The 19,064-nt window shown below is 32.3% G+C and overlaps 1 protein-coding gene across 8 annotated transcripts in view; it reads right to left on the reverse strand.

Annotated features, from left to right (window-relative positions):
- LOC126733496 (ephrin-A4) overlaps positions 1 to 19,064 on the reverse strand; it is a 935,043-nt gene that overhangs the window by 97,794 nt on the left and 818,185 nt on the right. For 7 of the 8 annotated variants that reach the window (XR_007659736.1, XM_050436816.1, XM_050436814.1 and 4 more), the window contains 2 exons: positions 6,270 to 6,406; positions 6,034 to 6,208 (listed from right to left, as the gene is read on the reverse strand). Coding sequence is in view for 7 of the 8 variants with exons in the window: in XM_050436812.1 (XP_050292769.1) it covers positions 6,034 to 6,208; positions 6,270 to 6,406 (312 nt within the window). In the remaining variant the exon portion in view is untranslated. Of the gene's footprint in view, positions 1 to 6,033; positions 6,209 to 6,269; positions 6,407 to 16,869; positions 17,640 to 19,064 lie in introns of those variants that run through there. The other variant, XM_050436818.1, reaches the window with a different exon arrangement.

The following is a 19,064-nucleotide window of genomic DNA, read 5'->3' on the forward strand; positions in this document are numbered from 1 at the left end:
ATTTGATTGATAAGGCACAAGAGACATATGATTGGGGTCAATATACTCTTTGATAAAGTCAGTATATTTAATTTTGAGGAGTGGATTAGCAATGAGTTTTTTCTCCAGATTATAGAATCTTTTCAGAGAGTTTTCATAAGAAATTTCTAAGTCAAAAATTCAAAAAAGAATTGATTAGGAATGAACCTGATATTATCTGAATGTTTTATGTTTAACAAAGTAAGTCCAAGTTGTTTATATAGGGATTTTGAAATAAAATTTAATTGGGAACCACTGTCAAGCAAGGCACGGCACATGTGATGATTGCAATGTTTGTCCTGAACCAAAACGCAAGCTGTGGGTAATAAAATACATTGAGTTTTAGCTGATGAGGCTGGGTTGGTGACAGATAAAACTTTAGACCCAGGGCTCTGTATTTCATCTAAGGATTCTTGGATTGGTGTAGAGTCTGCACCTGTGTTAGTATTTAAACTATGTTGATTTCAAAGCGGTGACTTTGAAAGGTGTAACAAAGTGTTGTGTTTAGAAGAACATTTTCTACAGGTGAAATGACATCTACATTCTTTGCCAGAGTGGCCAGGTTTGAGACAATTTGTGCAAGCTTTAAGATTCCTTATTTTGTTAATCCTGTCCTGAATACTCAGTTTGAGAAAATCTCCACAAGAAAATATGAAATGGTCTTTCTTGCAATTTATACAGGTTGGAACAGTTACTCACAGGTTTGAGCTGATGATTTCTAATCTAGCATTTTTTTGTGTTTGAGTTTAAAGAATTGATGTTTTTAAGCACTTGGCAACGCTTGTTTAAAAAACCAAATAAATCTTTTGTTGTGGGTGTATCCGAAGGGAGTTTTAGGGAAAACTCTTCCTATTCACGCCTTGTGGCAGGATCCACTTTAGATGAGATGTGAAAAATACTGGTTTACATGAAATTATGTTTAAAATATAAATAATTCTAGCCGAATTATTGAATGAAAGTGATGTGGTGATGATGGCTGAAATCTTAATACTGAATGAATGTGAAAGAGAGGGGTTCTATATTAGTAAAGAGGGCGCGCGAAGCGCTTACATTAAAGGAGATCGTACGCTTAAGAATTATTATTTATGCAACAGTTTTTGTTTTGTCCAGTTGCTATTACTGATTACTGAAATATTTGACTCTGAAGACAGGCATGAGGTTTGAAGACTAAGCAACCTTATTTGACTATCTCTGATATCTCAACAAATCTTATTCTAATCTAGTTTATTTCTCAAGAAAAGTTACAAGGGAATTTTTATAAACAATCTCTTATGTGTTTCATTGAGTTATCGTTTGTGGTGTTGAAGAAATTCAACTTTTAATCGATTCGTCGCGGAGATCAAACGCCACACATGCTCTTTAGTATGCAAAAGTGACGAACAATTTATTTTAGTTATAAACAATATATCATCGGTCAATATAAATAACGTGAAATTTAAATATACGAAACGTGCTCGCACGTCAGCAATATCGATAAACCCATCTCCGAACATAAATCATCGCCAAGCACCTCGGTTATCAAATATCTCCTTGAGGCTTTACAATTGTGAACTGTCGCGTTTTAAATTACAAGAGGATGAATTTTTTTTTAGTAATACAACATGTTTTGGTTACATATTTGTCGCATTAGTCACCGGTCGGCCCTAAACCCATGTACGCCGTCCGGGCCATGATTGATCGATCGCACACAGAATCCTCCGCGAATTTTTTTTTATTTATGTTTTTTTACCCGTCAAATAATAATTAATGTTTTTCTTTGATGGATTCTACAAATCTCCTCGTCATTATGGCCCTTTGAATTTTTAACGGAGCAAAATTAGAGCTTCTATTGTATCCGTAAAACAAACGTGTATATATAGACACAAGAGTATTCGGTACACAAGCATATAATAGAATAATGTGGCCGGTCGCATATGGAATAATAATGGAATCAGAAGTGACACGATCGACGTATGTGTGTGTGTGTGGGGCCCGTGCAGGTACATTGTCACCGGTTTTAATTAATGTATCGGACGCGCTATTTACATTAAAAGCCGATTAATAAAAATATGCGTGATACGAAATTTGATATTCCGAGAATTTGATTTATTATTATGGATGCGATCTGGATTGTTTTTAAATCCGATGATTTTTATTGCTAAGTAAGCTGATATTTTAGGCAGTTAGAGGTTAAAAAATTACCTTTTTGTCTAAGGGTGTAACTCCGATGGTGATTTTCAGTTAGTTCCTTTTAGTTGGAAAAAATCACATAAAATGAGTACCAATAAAATTGATTTTAAATAGTTAAATCACAAAATAATTTTTATTTTATTTATTTATAAAGCAATCAACAGGCTTTTGCCTACGAAAACCTAACACAAATAACCTACGAAAAATTACCCATTCAATAAAATATATTAAATTTGTTGAAACGACTTACAGAATATACAACAAAAATTAATATTGATAATAGTAACTACAACTTACTTAAAGCTTTTGTGTAAAATTTGTTTAAACCCATGTGGAAAATCTACTGCACTAGAGCTGTTAGACTATAGTAAGGCATTTGATCGAATCAATCACGAACTGCTTTATGCGATTTTGAGCTATGTGGGGTTTGACTACAATGCACTTTCTCTGATTAAAAATTATTTTAAAAACCGGAAACAGTTTGTTGAAACCAGCAAAGGTGTATCATCCGAAGACACGGGTGTGTGGGGTGCCACAAGGCTCTATACTGGGGCCAATTTTGTGTTGCATATATACTTGTAACCTTACTAGTTAGCCTAAAACATTGCAATGCTCATTTGTATGCAGATGATACACAACTATATTTTTCATTTTTTCCTGAGCAAAAACAAAGTGCTACCAGCAAAATCAATAATGATCTGGAACGATTGATTAGTATTTCTAAAAAACACAATTTAGTAATAAATGCCTCTAAATGAAACATTTTAATTTTTGGTAAAGATCGGGCAGCGCTTTGGAACAACTTCCGCATTCTGATTATTCTCGTAATTTGGGGCTCTTTATTGACACCAACCTTCGATACAAACAAACAGCATGTAAGTAAATGTATTCAGTCAGCCTATGTAAATTTAAAAAGGTTTTTTCCATCTAGGCATTTACTTTTAATATCACAAAAAATAAACTTAAGTGATGCGCTAAGGCTGAGTCAGTTTTAGTTTTGCTGACGTAGTGTATGGGCTATGCTTGGATCAAATAGATAAAAACAGAATACAACGGGTCCAAAAATATTGTTTACGATTTATATACGGTATTCGTAAGTGAAACTAAATGGCTCTCTATGGAATGTCGAAGGAAGTTACATGCTGCAAGTTTATTTTATTCGGTAATTGATTCTAACTGTCCATTGGATTTGACAAACAATTCGATTCCGAACGGATGTTCATTCCTTAATTTATTCATATCATATCTATGCCTTTAAGGCATAGAGAATTAATCTCTCCGTCGCTGTACACAACCTCTTTTTACGAACGATCTTTTTCATTTAAATTTATATCGTATATAACCAAATTCCTGGAAGATTCAAAAAATTATCATTGGGCGAATTTAAGTATCTTTATAAGAAATTTTTACTAGAATAGAATGACTCCCTGTTAAATTTTTATCGCATAGGCCGGGTTTAAAAGACACTTAATTAGTAAGTCTAGCAAATCTGTGCAAATACAAACAACAATTTTTAAATTTTGCTCTGCATTTACTTAATATGGGCCTATTAGCGTACACAATTTTCAAAGACCAATAATTTTTGTATAAGTTTTCTTAAAATCTTAGTTGAGTATCAAAAACAGTCCCAAGGTTTTGAAAACTGTCGATAAATCTTAATTTCGAATTATTTATAATTATATTTAAATTATTCTTCCAAAACTCACTACTTTTTTTTGTTACAAAAAACCATAACATTAGATTTTTTCAGATTAAGCTTTAAATTGTGATCCTCAGAAAATTGACATAAGTTTAAGATCTTTATTAATGCATAACTTCATTTCTTTAAAATCTTTCACATCAAATCACATGTAGATCTGCGTTTCATCAGCAAATTTTCCAAAGAAAAGTTACAATAGAAATAAGGAACATTAAGTCGACTCCTGAGATTTCTTATAATTGGAATCACTCGAATAAATATGATTTCATAAGATTCCAACAATTCACTGTGTCAAATGCCTTCAGAAGTCTAATAATACCAAAATTGAATGTGAGGGATAATTTTATTGCTCATGGAAAAAATTGCTCTCCATAAAGAATTGTTTCGAGAATTTTTGAAAAGACAAGAAGATAATAATAAAGCGAAGTTCATTAAAGCCACTGGGATTTGATGTTTTCAGCAGCAGTTTTCCTATAGCAATTTTCCATCGTTTCCATTCTTAAATTTTTCTAAGGCCTCATCTATTTTTGTATATTTCATTTGTCTATCTATATTTCATTGTCCTCATCTATATTTGATTTGTTTCATAAATATTTTTAAATTTTCGTTTTTTCTTTCCGATCAATATTAGTTGCATGTAATATGTCATCCTACGGTAGATCCTTTTTCTTTTTTATTTAGTCCTTTTCTTCTCAAAGTTATTATAAATTTTTTTTAATTAAAGTAGGTTACTTTATTCTAATAAAATGCGTTAAAGAAAAACAGAAATAGTCCATAAACGGTAATATTACTTATATTTAAAGCATTTTTAAGCATTATTAATACATCTTTATCATGAAAAGACTTTTTGACGACGTCACTGGTAGTGATTCCTCCAACAATGGGATCGATCGGCGTTGCCACGACATTACTTTTTCCTTTAAATTACATTATCTACATTCATTTAACGTTGAATATCATTATTAAAGAGTATCTTATTATAGTTTATTAAAAAAAATTAATTTAACAAAAATTGAATATTTTATTGAGGAGGAACAGTAGTATTATTTTATGTCTGTCAAATTAAGTGACAAATTTTTATGATATTATAAATCTTTTTTTTGCAATTTCTACATACGCATTTCTACATTCGTTGTAGATGAGCTATCTCATGACTCATTTCTTGCTATTTTTAACTGGCAAGAATAATGGTATACTTAGAATTATAATTTTAGGGTTTATTTCTTGAAACAAGTAACTTTAAGAAGAAAAAACGGGTTGAGGTTTCTTAAAACGAGCGGGACAAATGTCAACCAAAATCTATTATCGATTAAATTGGAAAGAAATCGCTGAAAATAAGTAAGTACAAGAAACTTCTGAAATAGTTTTGTAAAATTTAAAAAGGCTTTAATACTGTTTTTAATTATTGTAAGTAAGTAGGTACTCATTTCTTGCTATTTTTTCTGGCGTGGTTTTTTAAAAATGTATGAAGTTCAATGTCAATTCTGTCAGTGCAGAATCGATATACTTTTAAGAAATAGCAAAATAACCCTCGTATGTGATAATTATAATAAAATACAGGGTGATTTTCAACCTATGCGCATAAACTTGGGAAATGATAGCTGATGACTAATAATGAGTAAAAATGAAAAAAAAAATGTAGTAAAATATTTTTAGTTTTGGAGATATCCATATTTTTTTAAATAAAAAACGTGTATTTTTTAACGTGTTTAATTTCAACTAATTTAAGCAACTGTTCGAAGTTGTTTCCATTATGTGATACGTTTCTCCGTAAACCAAAACCATGTCGACAAGTTCTTCGTTTGTAAAAATGTGCGCCATTACATTTGACGCTTTTATTTTGTTCGTGTGAAAATAACGATCGAAAACGATCACAGCCACCAACAAACTAAGTACTGCTAAAGATTCCAAACAACAAATTTCAAACATTATGACTTGTTTACTATCAGTTATTAATAAACAAAATAAGTTTGTCTGATACACGTTCTGTTGACATTTGTTTAACTTTATTTCAGAAACCAAAAATATTTTACTACTTTTTTTTCTCATTATTACTCATTATTGATCTTCATCTACCATTTCCCAAGTTTATGCGCATAGGTTGAAAATCACCCTGTATATATAAAAAAAATGTAAACTCTCCTTACCTGATCATATTCAAATTTTAAATTATTCCTATTTACATCTATAATGTTATCGGTATTGTCGATCCGGAAAATCGGATTCGATGAGTTCCAGTGTATCGTGTAAAATCGCGCGCTAGATGGCGCCGCGGTCGCTAACACGAACGCTTGTAAACTAAATAATACTATCACCACCGTCCTGAAAACGAAAATTCAAAGGTTAGACCACTGGAAAGTAGTGTTTGGATATTTCTTATTACCTGAGGACGTTGGTACAACAAAGTCCGGGGGGCCAGAGCCCCATTTTGTGGTGGTCCGAGGAGTGGGGCGAGTCTGCGGCGCCACCTGGCGGTGGCCGCTTCAGGTGCAGCGGGCCCGGCCAGCCCTTACCGGTAACCTGAAATAAATGAGAAAAAAAACGGTTAAAACGGCGGGTTATTTAAATAAATATGTAAATATCTAAAAAAATTACGCGATTAGAAAAAAAAAAATGTATTAAATAGTTGTAAAAAAAGGAATTCTCTATGAAAATGGTTGACGCAACTTTTTTATCGGAGCAACTGTTCACGAGATACACGGCATCTAAGTTTGAAAGCGTACGATTTTTTGAGAACCATTAATTTTTAACTCCCCTGACTTTTATATTTTAGTTTAAATGTCTCTCAAAGAGCTGCACAATACTCCGACAGAATGCCTTAATTTGGAAATAAGATGAATTTTAAAAATTACCGACTTCCTACTAGCTGTCAAGACTGTCAGTTCAGTTCTTCATAAGTTTAAACAAAGTTCACAGTTGGCATTGTGTTGTGAGTTGAATTGGTTAAGATCAAGCACTATAAAGGTAAGTAAAATATGTGGTGAATAGTGTTTATTAGGATTTATGATGTTATTATGTTAATAATAGTTAAAACTATCAGAAAAAAGTATTTTTTAACTTTAAAAAAAAATGATAATAAAAAGCGAAAACGGGATAAGGAACAAAGTTGGACACGTGTACAGCTTCTAGTGAAATGAAGCGAAAATATGCTCGTCTTTTTCTAATGTACAATGAAATACATTTTTCATCATCTCTTTTTTTTTAAGCATATAAAATAGATTTTATTTGGTTCGGCCAGAAACCATAAGACATACTTTTTCAACATAAAACAATGTATTTATCTCTATAAAAACCGTGTGACTACTGGTGTATGATTAATTTTCGGTCCCATCTAGAAGTCGTCCACTAACAAGAGTTGGCAAAAAAAGTGTCACTGAGATGGTTTTAGAAAATGAATTCTCAAACAAAGATCAACGCGATAAGGATGAACGAAATATTCTGAAGAAAACCTTAATTTAGCTCCTAATCAAATTCAAAAGCTCAGCAGTTTAAGGGAGACTTGTCCACAATTTGGGGTTCCAAAGTCGACGATACAGAATCGTATTGGTGGAGTAAAAAAACTTCGATCCTATATTGACGATGAAAAATGAACAAAAACAAAAGCCGAATTGTTGAAAAGTTGGAAACGCTCTTTAAAGCTGGACGCCCAATACGAGAAATGAAATGATTCTTATTTTTAATGAATTGTATTTTTTCAGTAAGTGAAGCTTTTCAAAGTCTGGATGGATATGATCAGAAATATTTTTTTAATATGTGGCTAATGCTTTCAATGATTGGCTGATAGTAAATAATACTACAAAATTTATTCTCCTATTAGTCGATGCTCACAGATCACATATGTCGAAAGACTTGCTGAGCCATTTTTGTCATGATTATCTTAAATGCATGGCCTCCACAACACATTTGCTACAACCAGCAGATGTTGCGGTTTTTAAGGTAGGAAGGGATATTAGAAGGAATCTGTCAGAAAATAGTAATGTGAAGACAAAAATATCAAGGTTGAGAAAAAAAACAAATTTTAAAAGAAGCTTTTTGCCATCCTAATATGAAAATCAACATAAAAAATGGATGCAGAGCATGTGGCCTCTATCCATATAATCCTAATGCAGTTGATAATACCAAATATGTGCAAAATGCACTAGAAACTTTATTACTTATCTACAACCTCGTTATAATTTCAGAATTTGAAGAAAGAGAATAGATTTTTACATATTCTGTACAATGTTCACGTAAAAGTGACGACATTGTTCAGCTACTCCTAGGTGAAGGTGAATTTTTACAACTTATAAGAATTTGTTCTCTTCACCCGGTTGAAACTATTCAACCAGCTTTATCCGAAAAGGAGCGCCAACTTTTGTTATTTTATACCTCGTGCTTCCTGGAAAGTCAAACATCAATGCTAATAAAAACTTGGTAAAAAGCAGAACAAACAACATCAAAACATAAACACAACACAAAATGTTTACAAATTAAATGAGCCTAGAGAAAAACACCAGCATTACCAGAATAAATATAGAAAAGTAATTGCCCAAATTTATTACTTACAGAATTACCAAACATTCTCCTAACTAATAAACCTCATTGTAGTCCAAGTTTATCAAGCGGTTCTTTATTTAAAAAACATATTATATAATATCCCTCTCACTTAAAAATAGACACACAACATTAACACAAAACGTTTTTAAATTAAATTAACTTAGAGAAAAACAACAGCATTACCAAACAAATATAGTACCATACAAAAAAGTAACTGCCCAAATTTATTACTTAAAGAATTCACATTCTTGTAACTAATAAACGTCGTTGTAATCTAAGTTTATAAAGCGGTTCCTTATTTAAAAAACATACAGATCGTGTTATCGTGAGCTACGTATTACCCAAAATAATGGCAACACCGCTTGGTTGCGGCTTGCAGGCGGCGGAATTTTTCGTTTTTATTTTTTGAACCGGGAGTCAGCAGACCTCACTTTGCTGTGTTACTGCACTGCACTAATAATTTTTGAGCGTTATTTTCGTGTTTTTTTCACTATGGCTGTTTATACCCCTTCCGAAAGAGTTCAACTAATTAAATGGTTTTATGGAGGCAATTCGGCAGTACAATGTAGAGATTTGTTTTCAGTGACATTTGAGAATAGACCGATTCCTTGTGCAAAAACGGTTTAAATGTGGTTACAAATTTTGAGACATCTTCTTGTCTTCAATATGTAAAAAATGCCACACAAAACGTCAAGAACCACCTGTTGAAGTGGTCCAGGATATAGAACGGCGGGAAGAAATGGTTTGCAGTACCCTAGAACTTGATTCGACACGGTCCACTAGAAGTGTTGGAGAGGAACTGGGAATGAGCAATAAAACTGTTGCTCGTATCTGGAAAAAATATGGGTACAAATGTTTCAAGTATTCAAAAACTCAGGAAATATTTCCTGAAGACCAGTGGCGAAGAATGGAATTTTGTGAAATCATGATGGAAAAGGCAAATGAAAACGAATATTTTTTTAAAAATATTTTGTTTTCTGATGAATCTTCTTTTCCATTACATGGCAAACACAATCCTTCCATTGTTCGTTATTGGTCTCAGGAAAACGAGCACAGAAGTTTTCAGTTTCGTACCCAGTATCCTCAGAAATTGAATGCTTGGGCAGGTATTTTGGGCGACAATGTTATAGCGCCATTTTTTATTGATGGCACTTTAAACGCCCAAAAGTACCTTGAGTTGCTGCAAAACCAAGTTCTTCCCGCCATTCAAATCCTACCTGATGTAGACCTGGGATCGGTTTATTTTCAGCAAGATGGCTGTCCTGCTTATAACGCGGCTAGGGTAAACGAATTTTTAACAAATACTTTTCCTAACCACCTTATTAGTAGGACTGGCGATATTAAAAGCCTCCTAGATCTCCAGATTTTTCTCCAAATGACTTTTATCTGTGGGGTTACCTTAAGCAGAACATTTACAAGCATGAATTTAGTAGGCCAACAAATTTACAGGAGTTGCGAAATAAAATTGTCGAAGGTGCCAATTCCATTTTACCTGAAACTCTTTTGGAGGTGCAAAATTTATAATTTTACGATAGGTTAAGTTTTTGTTTAGCGAAAGAAGGTGGTTTATTTGAGCCTTTTACTTAAAAAAAGATATGTTGTTAAGTTTGTTTATTAGAGTTTTATTTTATTTGTGATTGTTTATTATATTTTTATCAGAGTTGATATTTTATTTTTTATTAAAGTAACGCTTTAATTTTTGTCATGAAAAACACAGCATATTAAACATTTTAAGATTACAATTCTATGCGGGTTTTACACATTGTCATGTAAAACCCGCATTAGAATAAATATTTTAAAAATGCTTGGATTTTCGCGTAATATTTTGGGACAATTTGTCGCCAAACGACGCAACTTCCACGAAAGTCAGATGTTTACTAATCCCGTCCTCGGGCCGGCCGGGGCGGTGCTCTGTAGCAGATACTCGTTTCCTATAAGTAATGAACGAAAACAAGATCTGTATAATATCCCCATCACTTAAAAACAGTAAAACAACCAGAGGAGACAAAATTCCATGTAGCATTTCATCACAAACCTGTAGGGAACACTTAAATGCCAAAGAAAGGGAGAGAATGAAGGTCGAGAGTAAAAGAAAAAGGGTTGCTGGTAAAAAAGTTAATAAAATGAATGAAGAAAATTATAAAATTAACAGTATTACGAAAAAAATGCAACCTAGCGGAGTATGTCATGAAGTAAGTAGTGATACAGAGGAAGAACGAGAAAAATATAGGGTGCGATATGGGTTCCAAATGGTTTCATTTAGGTCTTACAAAGTATATAGATCTAGATATTCAAAAGTTGCTGATTTGAATTTAGTTTCTATTGTAGTTTGAGTTCTTATTTTAAATGCAAGAATTATATTTTCGTTTCAAAGAGTAAGTTTAGTGTTATATTTTATTTTAGTTCTTTGTTATAGGAAAGAATTTAGTTTCTTGTTCCTTTATTTTAAATAAGTACATAAATGTTTTAAAGAGTATTGATTCCTGCTTTTATATTTTATTCAAGAACCCCCATTTAAAGTTATAAGATTAGGCAAAGTGAAACATATCTATATAATCTTTAGGTGTGTTAATGTTTAAATAAATTTTTTATTAATTAATGATTTCTTTTAGTGAACAATATTTTTGTTTGTTAATTGACTAAAATACCTAACGGTTTGTCTGTTTTTTTTTGGTAATTATTAAATTATTTAATTAACCATATTTGGTAATGTCTGATTTTATTTTTATTCAATTAATTAATATTTTTGCTTGTTCTAAAGTAAACTAAAAGTAAATTAATTATTTACTACTCCTGAACTGGTCCTAATTGACCAATCTGGACCTAATTCCGCTCTGTCCGACTACTGGTTTGGTGTTCGCCTATCACTAGTAAAAATGCACTTTTGTAGAAAAACAATATTTTTAAAAAAATACTATAAATTTCCAGTTTTAGTTTTTTTTTATAATAAATAGACATTTGCAGACATCAATTTATTTTTTTGTTAAGAATTTTAAAGTTATTAATATTTGACAAAACTGTCCAATTACTGGCCTATTAAGCTAATTTATATTTTAAGGAAAATCTTAACAGAAATTGTAATAACAATTTTTTTTCCGGGCAACTATTCACAGATATAGGACAGCAAAGTGTTTTTTTTTTTGGCATGGGATGATAGCCATACAACCACTTTTATTTTTTTAGAGATATGATAAATTTAGTATCATCTATTCATTCTTATTTGATATTTTAAAATATTTTCCATTTGCATTTAAAATAATAATAGGGCTTAATTATTCATCTTATCATGTTTTACAATGATAGGTACTTGAAATATATTAAATGAAATATTTTTTTTTGATTTCATCTACAAGATGTATGTATCTTATATAACATAAATGCAATGTGCATTAAATGTTATTTTTTTTTTGAGGACAGGGTCACTCTTTTCACGCCACAGCAACCTGTCAGAGCGACTTTTAAATTGACCAAAACACAACGTTGACCATGGATTAGACATATAGGGATGGTTGAAATATACTTTATTTAAATATCAAGTCCTATTTGGTTTATAGAGACAATTAGAGCCGTATATACTTTGATATTTTCCAGCGCTAGTAAGTGCATATTAGTAAAGGGACATTCAACTTTACATTCTGTTCTAAAATTTAATAATGCTTTAATTTCGTGAATATATTTTTTATACTCTAGAAATATGTGATTTAAGTCATCTATAGTGTTCCAGGCGATACATTTATCAGATAGTAATACTTTATTTAATGATTTTATTGAGATGAGCTGGAAAAATAGCAGGTCCAAATTTTACTATAACGTTTTTTAATATTATAGCAATATCACTACCACAAGGATAAGGGTTCTCCTTCACTGACTCCATTTTTGGTCAGAGTAGGTATCTACGACTTCGTTACCTTAACCCATATAAATGTTATATTTTTATTCTAATCAGTTATATATTTAACCAATTTCTCAATTTCCTATATTAAAGGATTTACTTTATTTGACCACGTATATCCATTCTCAATTGCTTGTGTTTCGTCATCACATGCTTGTAGTAATTATAATTATTAACTTTAATTTTCTCTTAATCAATACTTAGTGATACTTTAATTTTAATTTAATTCTTTACTTGTATTTAATATTTATGCATTCAAAAATACGCGTTTTGCTAATAACTTATTTTACTTTACATAATTTGCCTTACATCTTTTCCTTTTCCCACCTTTTGTATATTCCTGAACTATACATATCTTTCCTTATATTAAATACGAATGCGAAAAGAGTGGGAGAAAAGGAGAAGGTCGTGCTAAGCTGTGAATTGAGTAGCACTAGTAGCAGCAATTCTGGCAATGACCGAAAACCGGTTTGATCGATAAGTGACGACACTGTTTTACGCGCGTATTTTTCGGTACGTGACCTACCGAATCCATCCCCAAAATATCCAGGGTAAGTTACTTTATTTACTAAGTTACTCTCTCTTTACGTTTACGAATCAGCAGGTAAGAGGTTTAGATTACCGGTTAAATTCGAATATTGAGTCAGTGAAACCTATGACATAAGGGTTTTACTTAATTCCCTCGGGATATACATATTTCGAAGGAGTTAGCCCAGCTTGAAATTAGTGGATTTGTATTTTAAACAAAAATTAGGTGCTTTCCTAATAGCAATAGTTTCAGATGTAAATACGCTGCAATGTTTATAGATTTGAGGAGATATCTGAGGGAGGAATATAAATTCTGTTATGTATGTTCCATTACCTTTAGAATTTGTTGAAGCATAAGTTTTTATTAATCATCGGATTGTCAGTAAATACAAGATATTTAACTATGAGCAAAGTACAAAAACCATTTAAGAAACCTCGTGGCAAAAAAAAAGCCACGAAAACAAAGAGGGTCCAAATCGGCTCGTAAAGACGGCCGTCATCGCGTATGCACGTTCCGCCATGTTCGTTTTATTTTCGGCCTCTCATATAAGCGCAAATTTACGACGGATTTTATATTTCCACCTGTCAATAATAAGTTACAATCATCTCTTTGTAATAAGGTCCGCTTTACAAGAGAGTAACATCACCGAGGATTACCCCACATGGAATGCGGTTACATAAAATACACGGACAACGAAATGGAAAAACGGATTTCTTCTGAGCGGGATCGACCGACGACACCCACGCAAAATGGCCGCCTTTGTACTTCGAGTTTCGGCTCAAGAGGGATTTAAAACACTTTAGTTTCATATTAAACAGAATGAATATTTTATCTTATTGTTATACCGGGTGTCTTAGGAAAGTGCTTCGTCTCTACAAGTTTTTTAATTTTTAAGTTAAAAAAATGAAATTTGGTAAGTGCCTGTAGCATCCAAATTGGGATTGGCTGACGTATTCAGTTGTTTTCTGTCACTTCCGGTTTAACCGGAAATGATCCTAACTTTCTCATTTTAAATGGGACCCCCCAACTTTTTTAACATATATTTAAAAATACCCATATTTTATAAAAATTGTTAATTTTGAATTTGAAACTTGTAGAAGAAAAATAAATGTTATTATTGCATATTTCAGACATTACTTTTTTAAGAGTTAACACATCAACTCAAATATTATTTGATTTAAAATTAGTTTTCAACAGATTGCTTATTTAAAACATTTAAATCTGGACTTTGTAGATATCTAGACAGATATAAACACTTACTAATGAATATAAATTAGCACCATAGGTACAGGAGCCAAATTTAACTAAGGAAAAAAACAAGAATAATGCCGTTTAAATATATTATTTTGGGATAAATTGAAACAACTTTAATAAAGCGCTTTCATGCATTCCTTCTATTTAAATACTATAAACTGTAAGTCTGGTATTAATAACACCTTTTAAGAATGAATATGGAATTGTTGTAGGGATAAATCATATTTCAACTGAAAATCCTAATAATTTGCGGATTTTCAGAAAAAAAATACATTTTTTTCGTTTCCATTAGTGTTAAAAACATTATAAAAAACAGGTAACACACACCTAAATAAAAAAAATTAAATATATTTCTTTAAGCAATCTGCAGCCAATATTTTTTTACCTTATATAAAGAAGAAAATCAGAGGATCTAAAACAGAGCTAATCAGAAAAAAAGATCTTTGTGGGCTCAGTGAGATACATTAAAAACAATGTTGGGCTCAGGCCAAAAACCTGTAAATATCTTAATATTTGAATGTGTATACCGGCTTGGTCACAACAAATCTTGGGTGCAGGTTAAAAAAAATTGCCAGGCCGGTATATTAAAGTCAGAAATAAGTAAAGTAAGTGTAATGTGTGAGACATACTCAAACTCAAAAAAAGTTGATGTTTATTCATTTATTAAACTCAAAGTGGTTTACTATTTATATTTTTAGTTGCCAATAGTTTATATATATATTAACTTCTTGTATAATTCGGCTGAGTTAGTTCGGGGCAAACCGCACTATTGTCTGCCCTGAATAAGAATATTTATTCCATTTAACAAGTTCACTTTTTAACAACACTCAATGGTGAAAAATGGCAAAAGCATTGATACCATTAATAATATTTCTAATGTAATAAATAGCAGACTCAGACTCTACTTTTACAACTATTTATACAATCATAGCAAGATAATATATATTCATATATTATGGTGGATATACAGTGTAACTGTAACTGGAATAAATTCAGTTAAAACTAATCAAATTTCATCTCGCAAAATTCCTGAGACCCGTCGATTTTTGTTTATTTTTTTTTCACATTTCAAGATATTTTGTGTTGGTAAATTTTTGGCGTGTTTGTTTATTTTATTGGTATCGAGACATTTCCTGACATTATTGTAGTGTCACTGTTAAAGTGAATTTCAACCAGTTGTTAAATAAGTTAACTTATATTGAAAAAATGCCGTATTTATCCGAATCCCACAAGGTTGAAATCTTAATGATGATTGGTTATGGGGACAGAAGTCGTACTCAGCTAGAGGTTGTCCACTTATTCAGGCAGAAATATCCAGATCTGCCACCTATTAACCAAGGTACGGTTAGTAAAATCGAAAGCAGATTTCGAGAAGTTGGGCACGCGAGGGATGTTTCAAGACAAAGGTCTTCTAAAATCGATGAAAACACCCAATTAAATGAATTGTTAGCGATGGAAGAAAATCCGGTAACTGCAGCCAAAAGAGTAGCTCGCGAAAACTCTATTTATCATAAATCTGTGCTAAAAATTTTAAAAAGTGCAAACAAACGACCTTATAAAATGCAACCCGTTCAAGAGTTATTGGAAGACGATCCAGATCGCAGAGTTCAGTTCTGTGAATTAATGATGAACGCCATTGACGAAAATCGCATATCTTCGGAGTGGATCCTTTTTTCTGGTGAGGCTACATTCACCCTAAATGGCCATGTTAATAAGCAGAACTGTCGCTACTGGTCTGACGAGAACCCACACTGGGTAAGGGAAACTAATACACAATATCACCAGAAAACTAATGTTTGGGCTGGCATAATTGGCAGGCATATCTGGCATAATTGGCAAGTTATAGGGCCCATATTCTTCAATGATAGTTTAACTGGGGAAAGATATCTAGAATTACATGAACATGAACTAGTTCCAGTCTTACGTGCCTTATATCCGAGTCAGTTCGATCCAGATTTGTATGATGAAAGAATCTGGATGCAAGAAGATGGTGCTCCCCCACATTATGCCCGTAATGTACGCCAGTATTTAGATGACAATTTTCCAAACAGATGGATTGGTAGAAGGGGTGCAATCGAGTGGCCGGCACGTTCTCCCGATCTCACCCCACCTGATTTTTTTCTGTGGGGGCATTTGAAAAGTCAAATTTATATGTGCAAACCAGGAAACCTAGACGAACTCAAAGAACGTATTAGGCAAGAAATCCGACAAATATATCTCCAGAAGTGTTAGAAATTGTCAGAAACGAATTTTATTATCGTCTTGGGCTTTGCCAACAACTAAATGGTGCTCATTTTGAGCATCTTATACATTAAATGCAACTTTTAATAATTTAATGGTTTTTTGGATTTTTTCGTATTTCTCCTTTAGATAATCACAAAAGTAAATAGGGCAATTTAATCAAGAAAAGGGGCTCTTTTCAATGAGAGTTTAAAAAAAGTGGCTTTCCATTTGAAAAAAAAAAGTTGGGGTTAATTTGGACCCCCACTGTAGGTGAAAAAAAAACAAAAACTATCTTGAAATGTGAAAAAAAATAAACAAAAATCAACGGGTCTCAGGAATTTTGCGAGATAAATTTTGATTAGTTTTAACTGAATTTATTCCAGTTAAAGTCACCACACTGTATACTATTTAGTAGGATATATACTTTTTCTTTAATTATTTGTAGCCTTACAAAGCAGATTCACTTACATTTATTCAAATTGGATCTTAAAAAGTACCCCGAAGAAATATCACTTACATACGCGGAGTTTGTTGTTGAATTACTATTACCTGTATCCTGTATTTCCTTCTTCATCCTTTTTCTGTATTCTCGAATCTAATGCCCTCTCCGTTTATAATATTTAGAGTTAGTATTCTTCTTAAAATCCTAATATTGGCTTTCTTCTTATGGCCAACTTCAAGCTTTCTTTGTAAATTTCTGCCTGTATCGCATTCGGATTCATTTCCCATGCGATTTTTCTCTTTAAGTAATCTTGCTGTCAAATGTTCAAACGATTGTTGATGTTTTCTTTGACATCTTTTAATTCTCTAACTAAAATTATTTAACTGTAGAAATGTGTTCGGCAACTTTTGCATTTTCAGTCATTTTATGTTCATAAAATCATCTTTGCCAAATTAACTCCCTAGACACCTGTTTTCTGTTCGTGTATTGTGGTGTAACCTTGACCACATTTCAGCGTCATTCTCACAATAATTTAAGTGTTGAATTTGATCTGGACATATTGTCGATAGCAAAATGACTCGGGTCTTTAAGTTTGTTGCGTTACATTCTTCATATTCGGCGGTTTGCCTTCTGGCTCTTTATCTGGTCTATTCACAACTGTGAGCAATTTTTCTGCCTTACAGAAGTTTTCAAAGCTGGAAAATGGTACCATCAAACTTCGAAATACTCCCATAGTCAAGCTTCAGGGCACTACTTGACGCCATCACGATTATTTATTTAATAATTTACGACTTAAACATAATTATTGCAAAACTACTAAAATACTACTCTGCATCTTGGGTATCTTGGCCCATAACCTGTTGAATAAAATAAGGCAAGTGATCGAATACACGCTTTTATTAGACGTCAACCCAAATGGACACTGACCAAAAACGTTTAGAAAAACCTAACCTAGCAAAATCGAAACATGTGATCCTTGACGTAAGCGACATAAGTAGGAATGAGGACAAAAGTCGATACTTAACTGATCGTTAATATTAAATCTTAAATACATATGATTGGTTATTTCCCCACTATTTTTTTCTGACTAGGCTGATACTGCACTTAAAATAAATATTAAAGTATTTTTTGTCTTAAAATATGAATATTGCGATCATACCATCGATTTAGTTAGATAAAATTACCTAAAAAAGAGTACCCATTTGACACACTTATCTCCATTTTTTTCCAAAATGACGGCTTCATCAGACAAACTTCCTTTTTATTGCAGATAACTGTATCATATTGTTACACTTTTCTTTCTATTTTGTCCTAACTAAAATCACGACAAATTGAAAATTTCCATTTAAAGATTCTGCTATAAAAAAAAACTTCAATTCTTGACAAATAAAGTGCCATAAATAATAATTTTCAATAAACCCTCGTTTTATAGTGATAAACAACATCGAAAAAAAAACCTTATAATTTACTTAACTGGAGGGACCCTTCTCCGGTTACTTTAGGGAGTGGTACCATTAAAGAAGCTAAATCGAAAGGTGTATCGGATTTTTTCGATCGGGCACCGTCGATAAAACATGTGTAGTCTCTTGTGTTCACAGCTGAATGGATCTAGAAAACCGCCAGCTTAATTCTCTGCCTTAACGAGGATATTTAATAAAGTGGAACCGAATTATGGGATAACGTCTTATTAGTGGCATTTTTTTTAGGTTCATTTCGGTTGAACGAGGAGAGAAAGGTGGCTTTGTTTAGTACCTTGATGTCCTGGTACTGTTAGGAGTTAAATGTTGGAAGTTTGGAAGAAAACTTGGCGATGTTGATTTTTTTAAATTTTCGTGTGATTCTTTGTAAATAGATTAATAGAATTTGCAAACAAGGAGACCTTATATCTCGTGACAGATGATCTGTCAAGCTCAATACACTTTGGATTTGCATATGAATGAATGCTTTTGGACATAATTTGGAAAACACACTGACTAAAAAATAAAATAATTACCCACTTTGATACTTCATATCTCGTAAACAGTAACCTAAATGGCTGGAAATTCTGGCGTTTTTGAAAGATGTGCAAGAATTTTAGGTGAAGTAAATGTCTCAAAAATCATTACTCTTACAACAAAATTAAGAGAATTGCTTTAATGTTAGCAAATGAATTTTTTGAAAGAAAACTGAGTTAACTTCCCTCTTCATTCATTATCGACCGACCAATTATTTTCAGTAATTACAATCGAATGGCCAGCAAACCGCCGTTATCTAGATACAATTCTCGGGGCCATTGTTCTTTGTAAACTTAACATATACGAAC

The sequence above is a fragment of the Anthonomus grandis genome, chromosome 2 (genome assembly GCF_022605725.1).
Source record: "Anthonomus grandis grandis chromosome 2, icAntGran1.3, whole genome shotgun sequence".
NCBI classification, from domain to species: domain Eukaryota; kingdom Metazoa; phylum Arthropoda; class Insecta; order Coleoptera; family Curculionidae; genus Anthonomus; species Anthonomus grandis.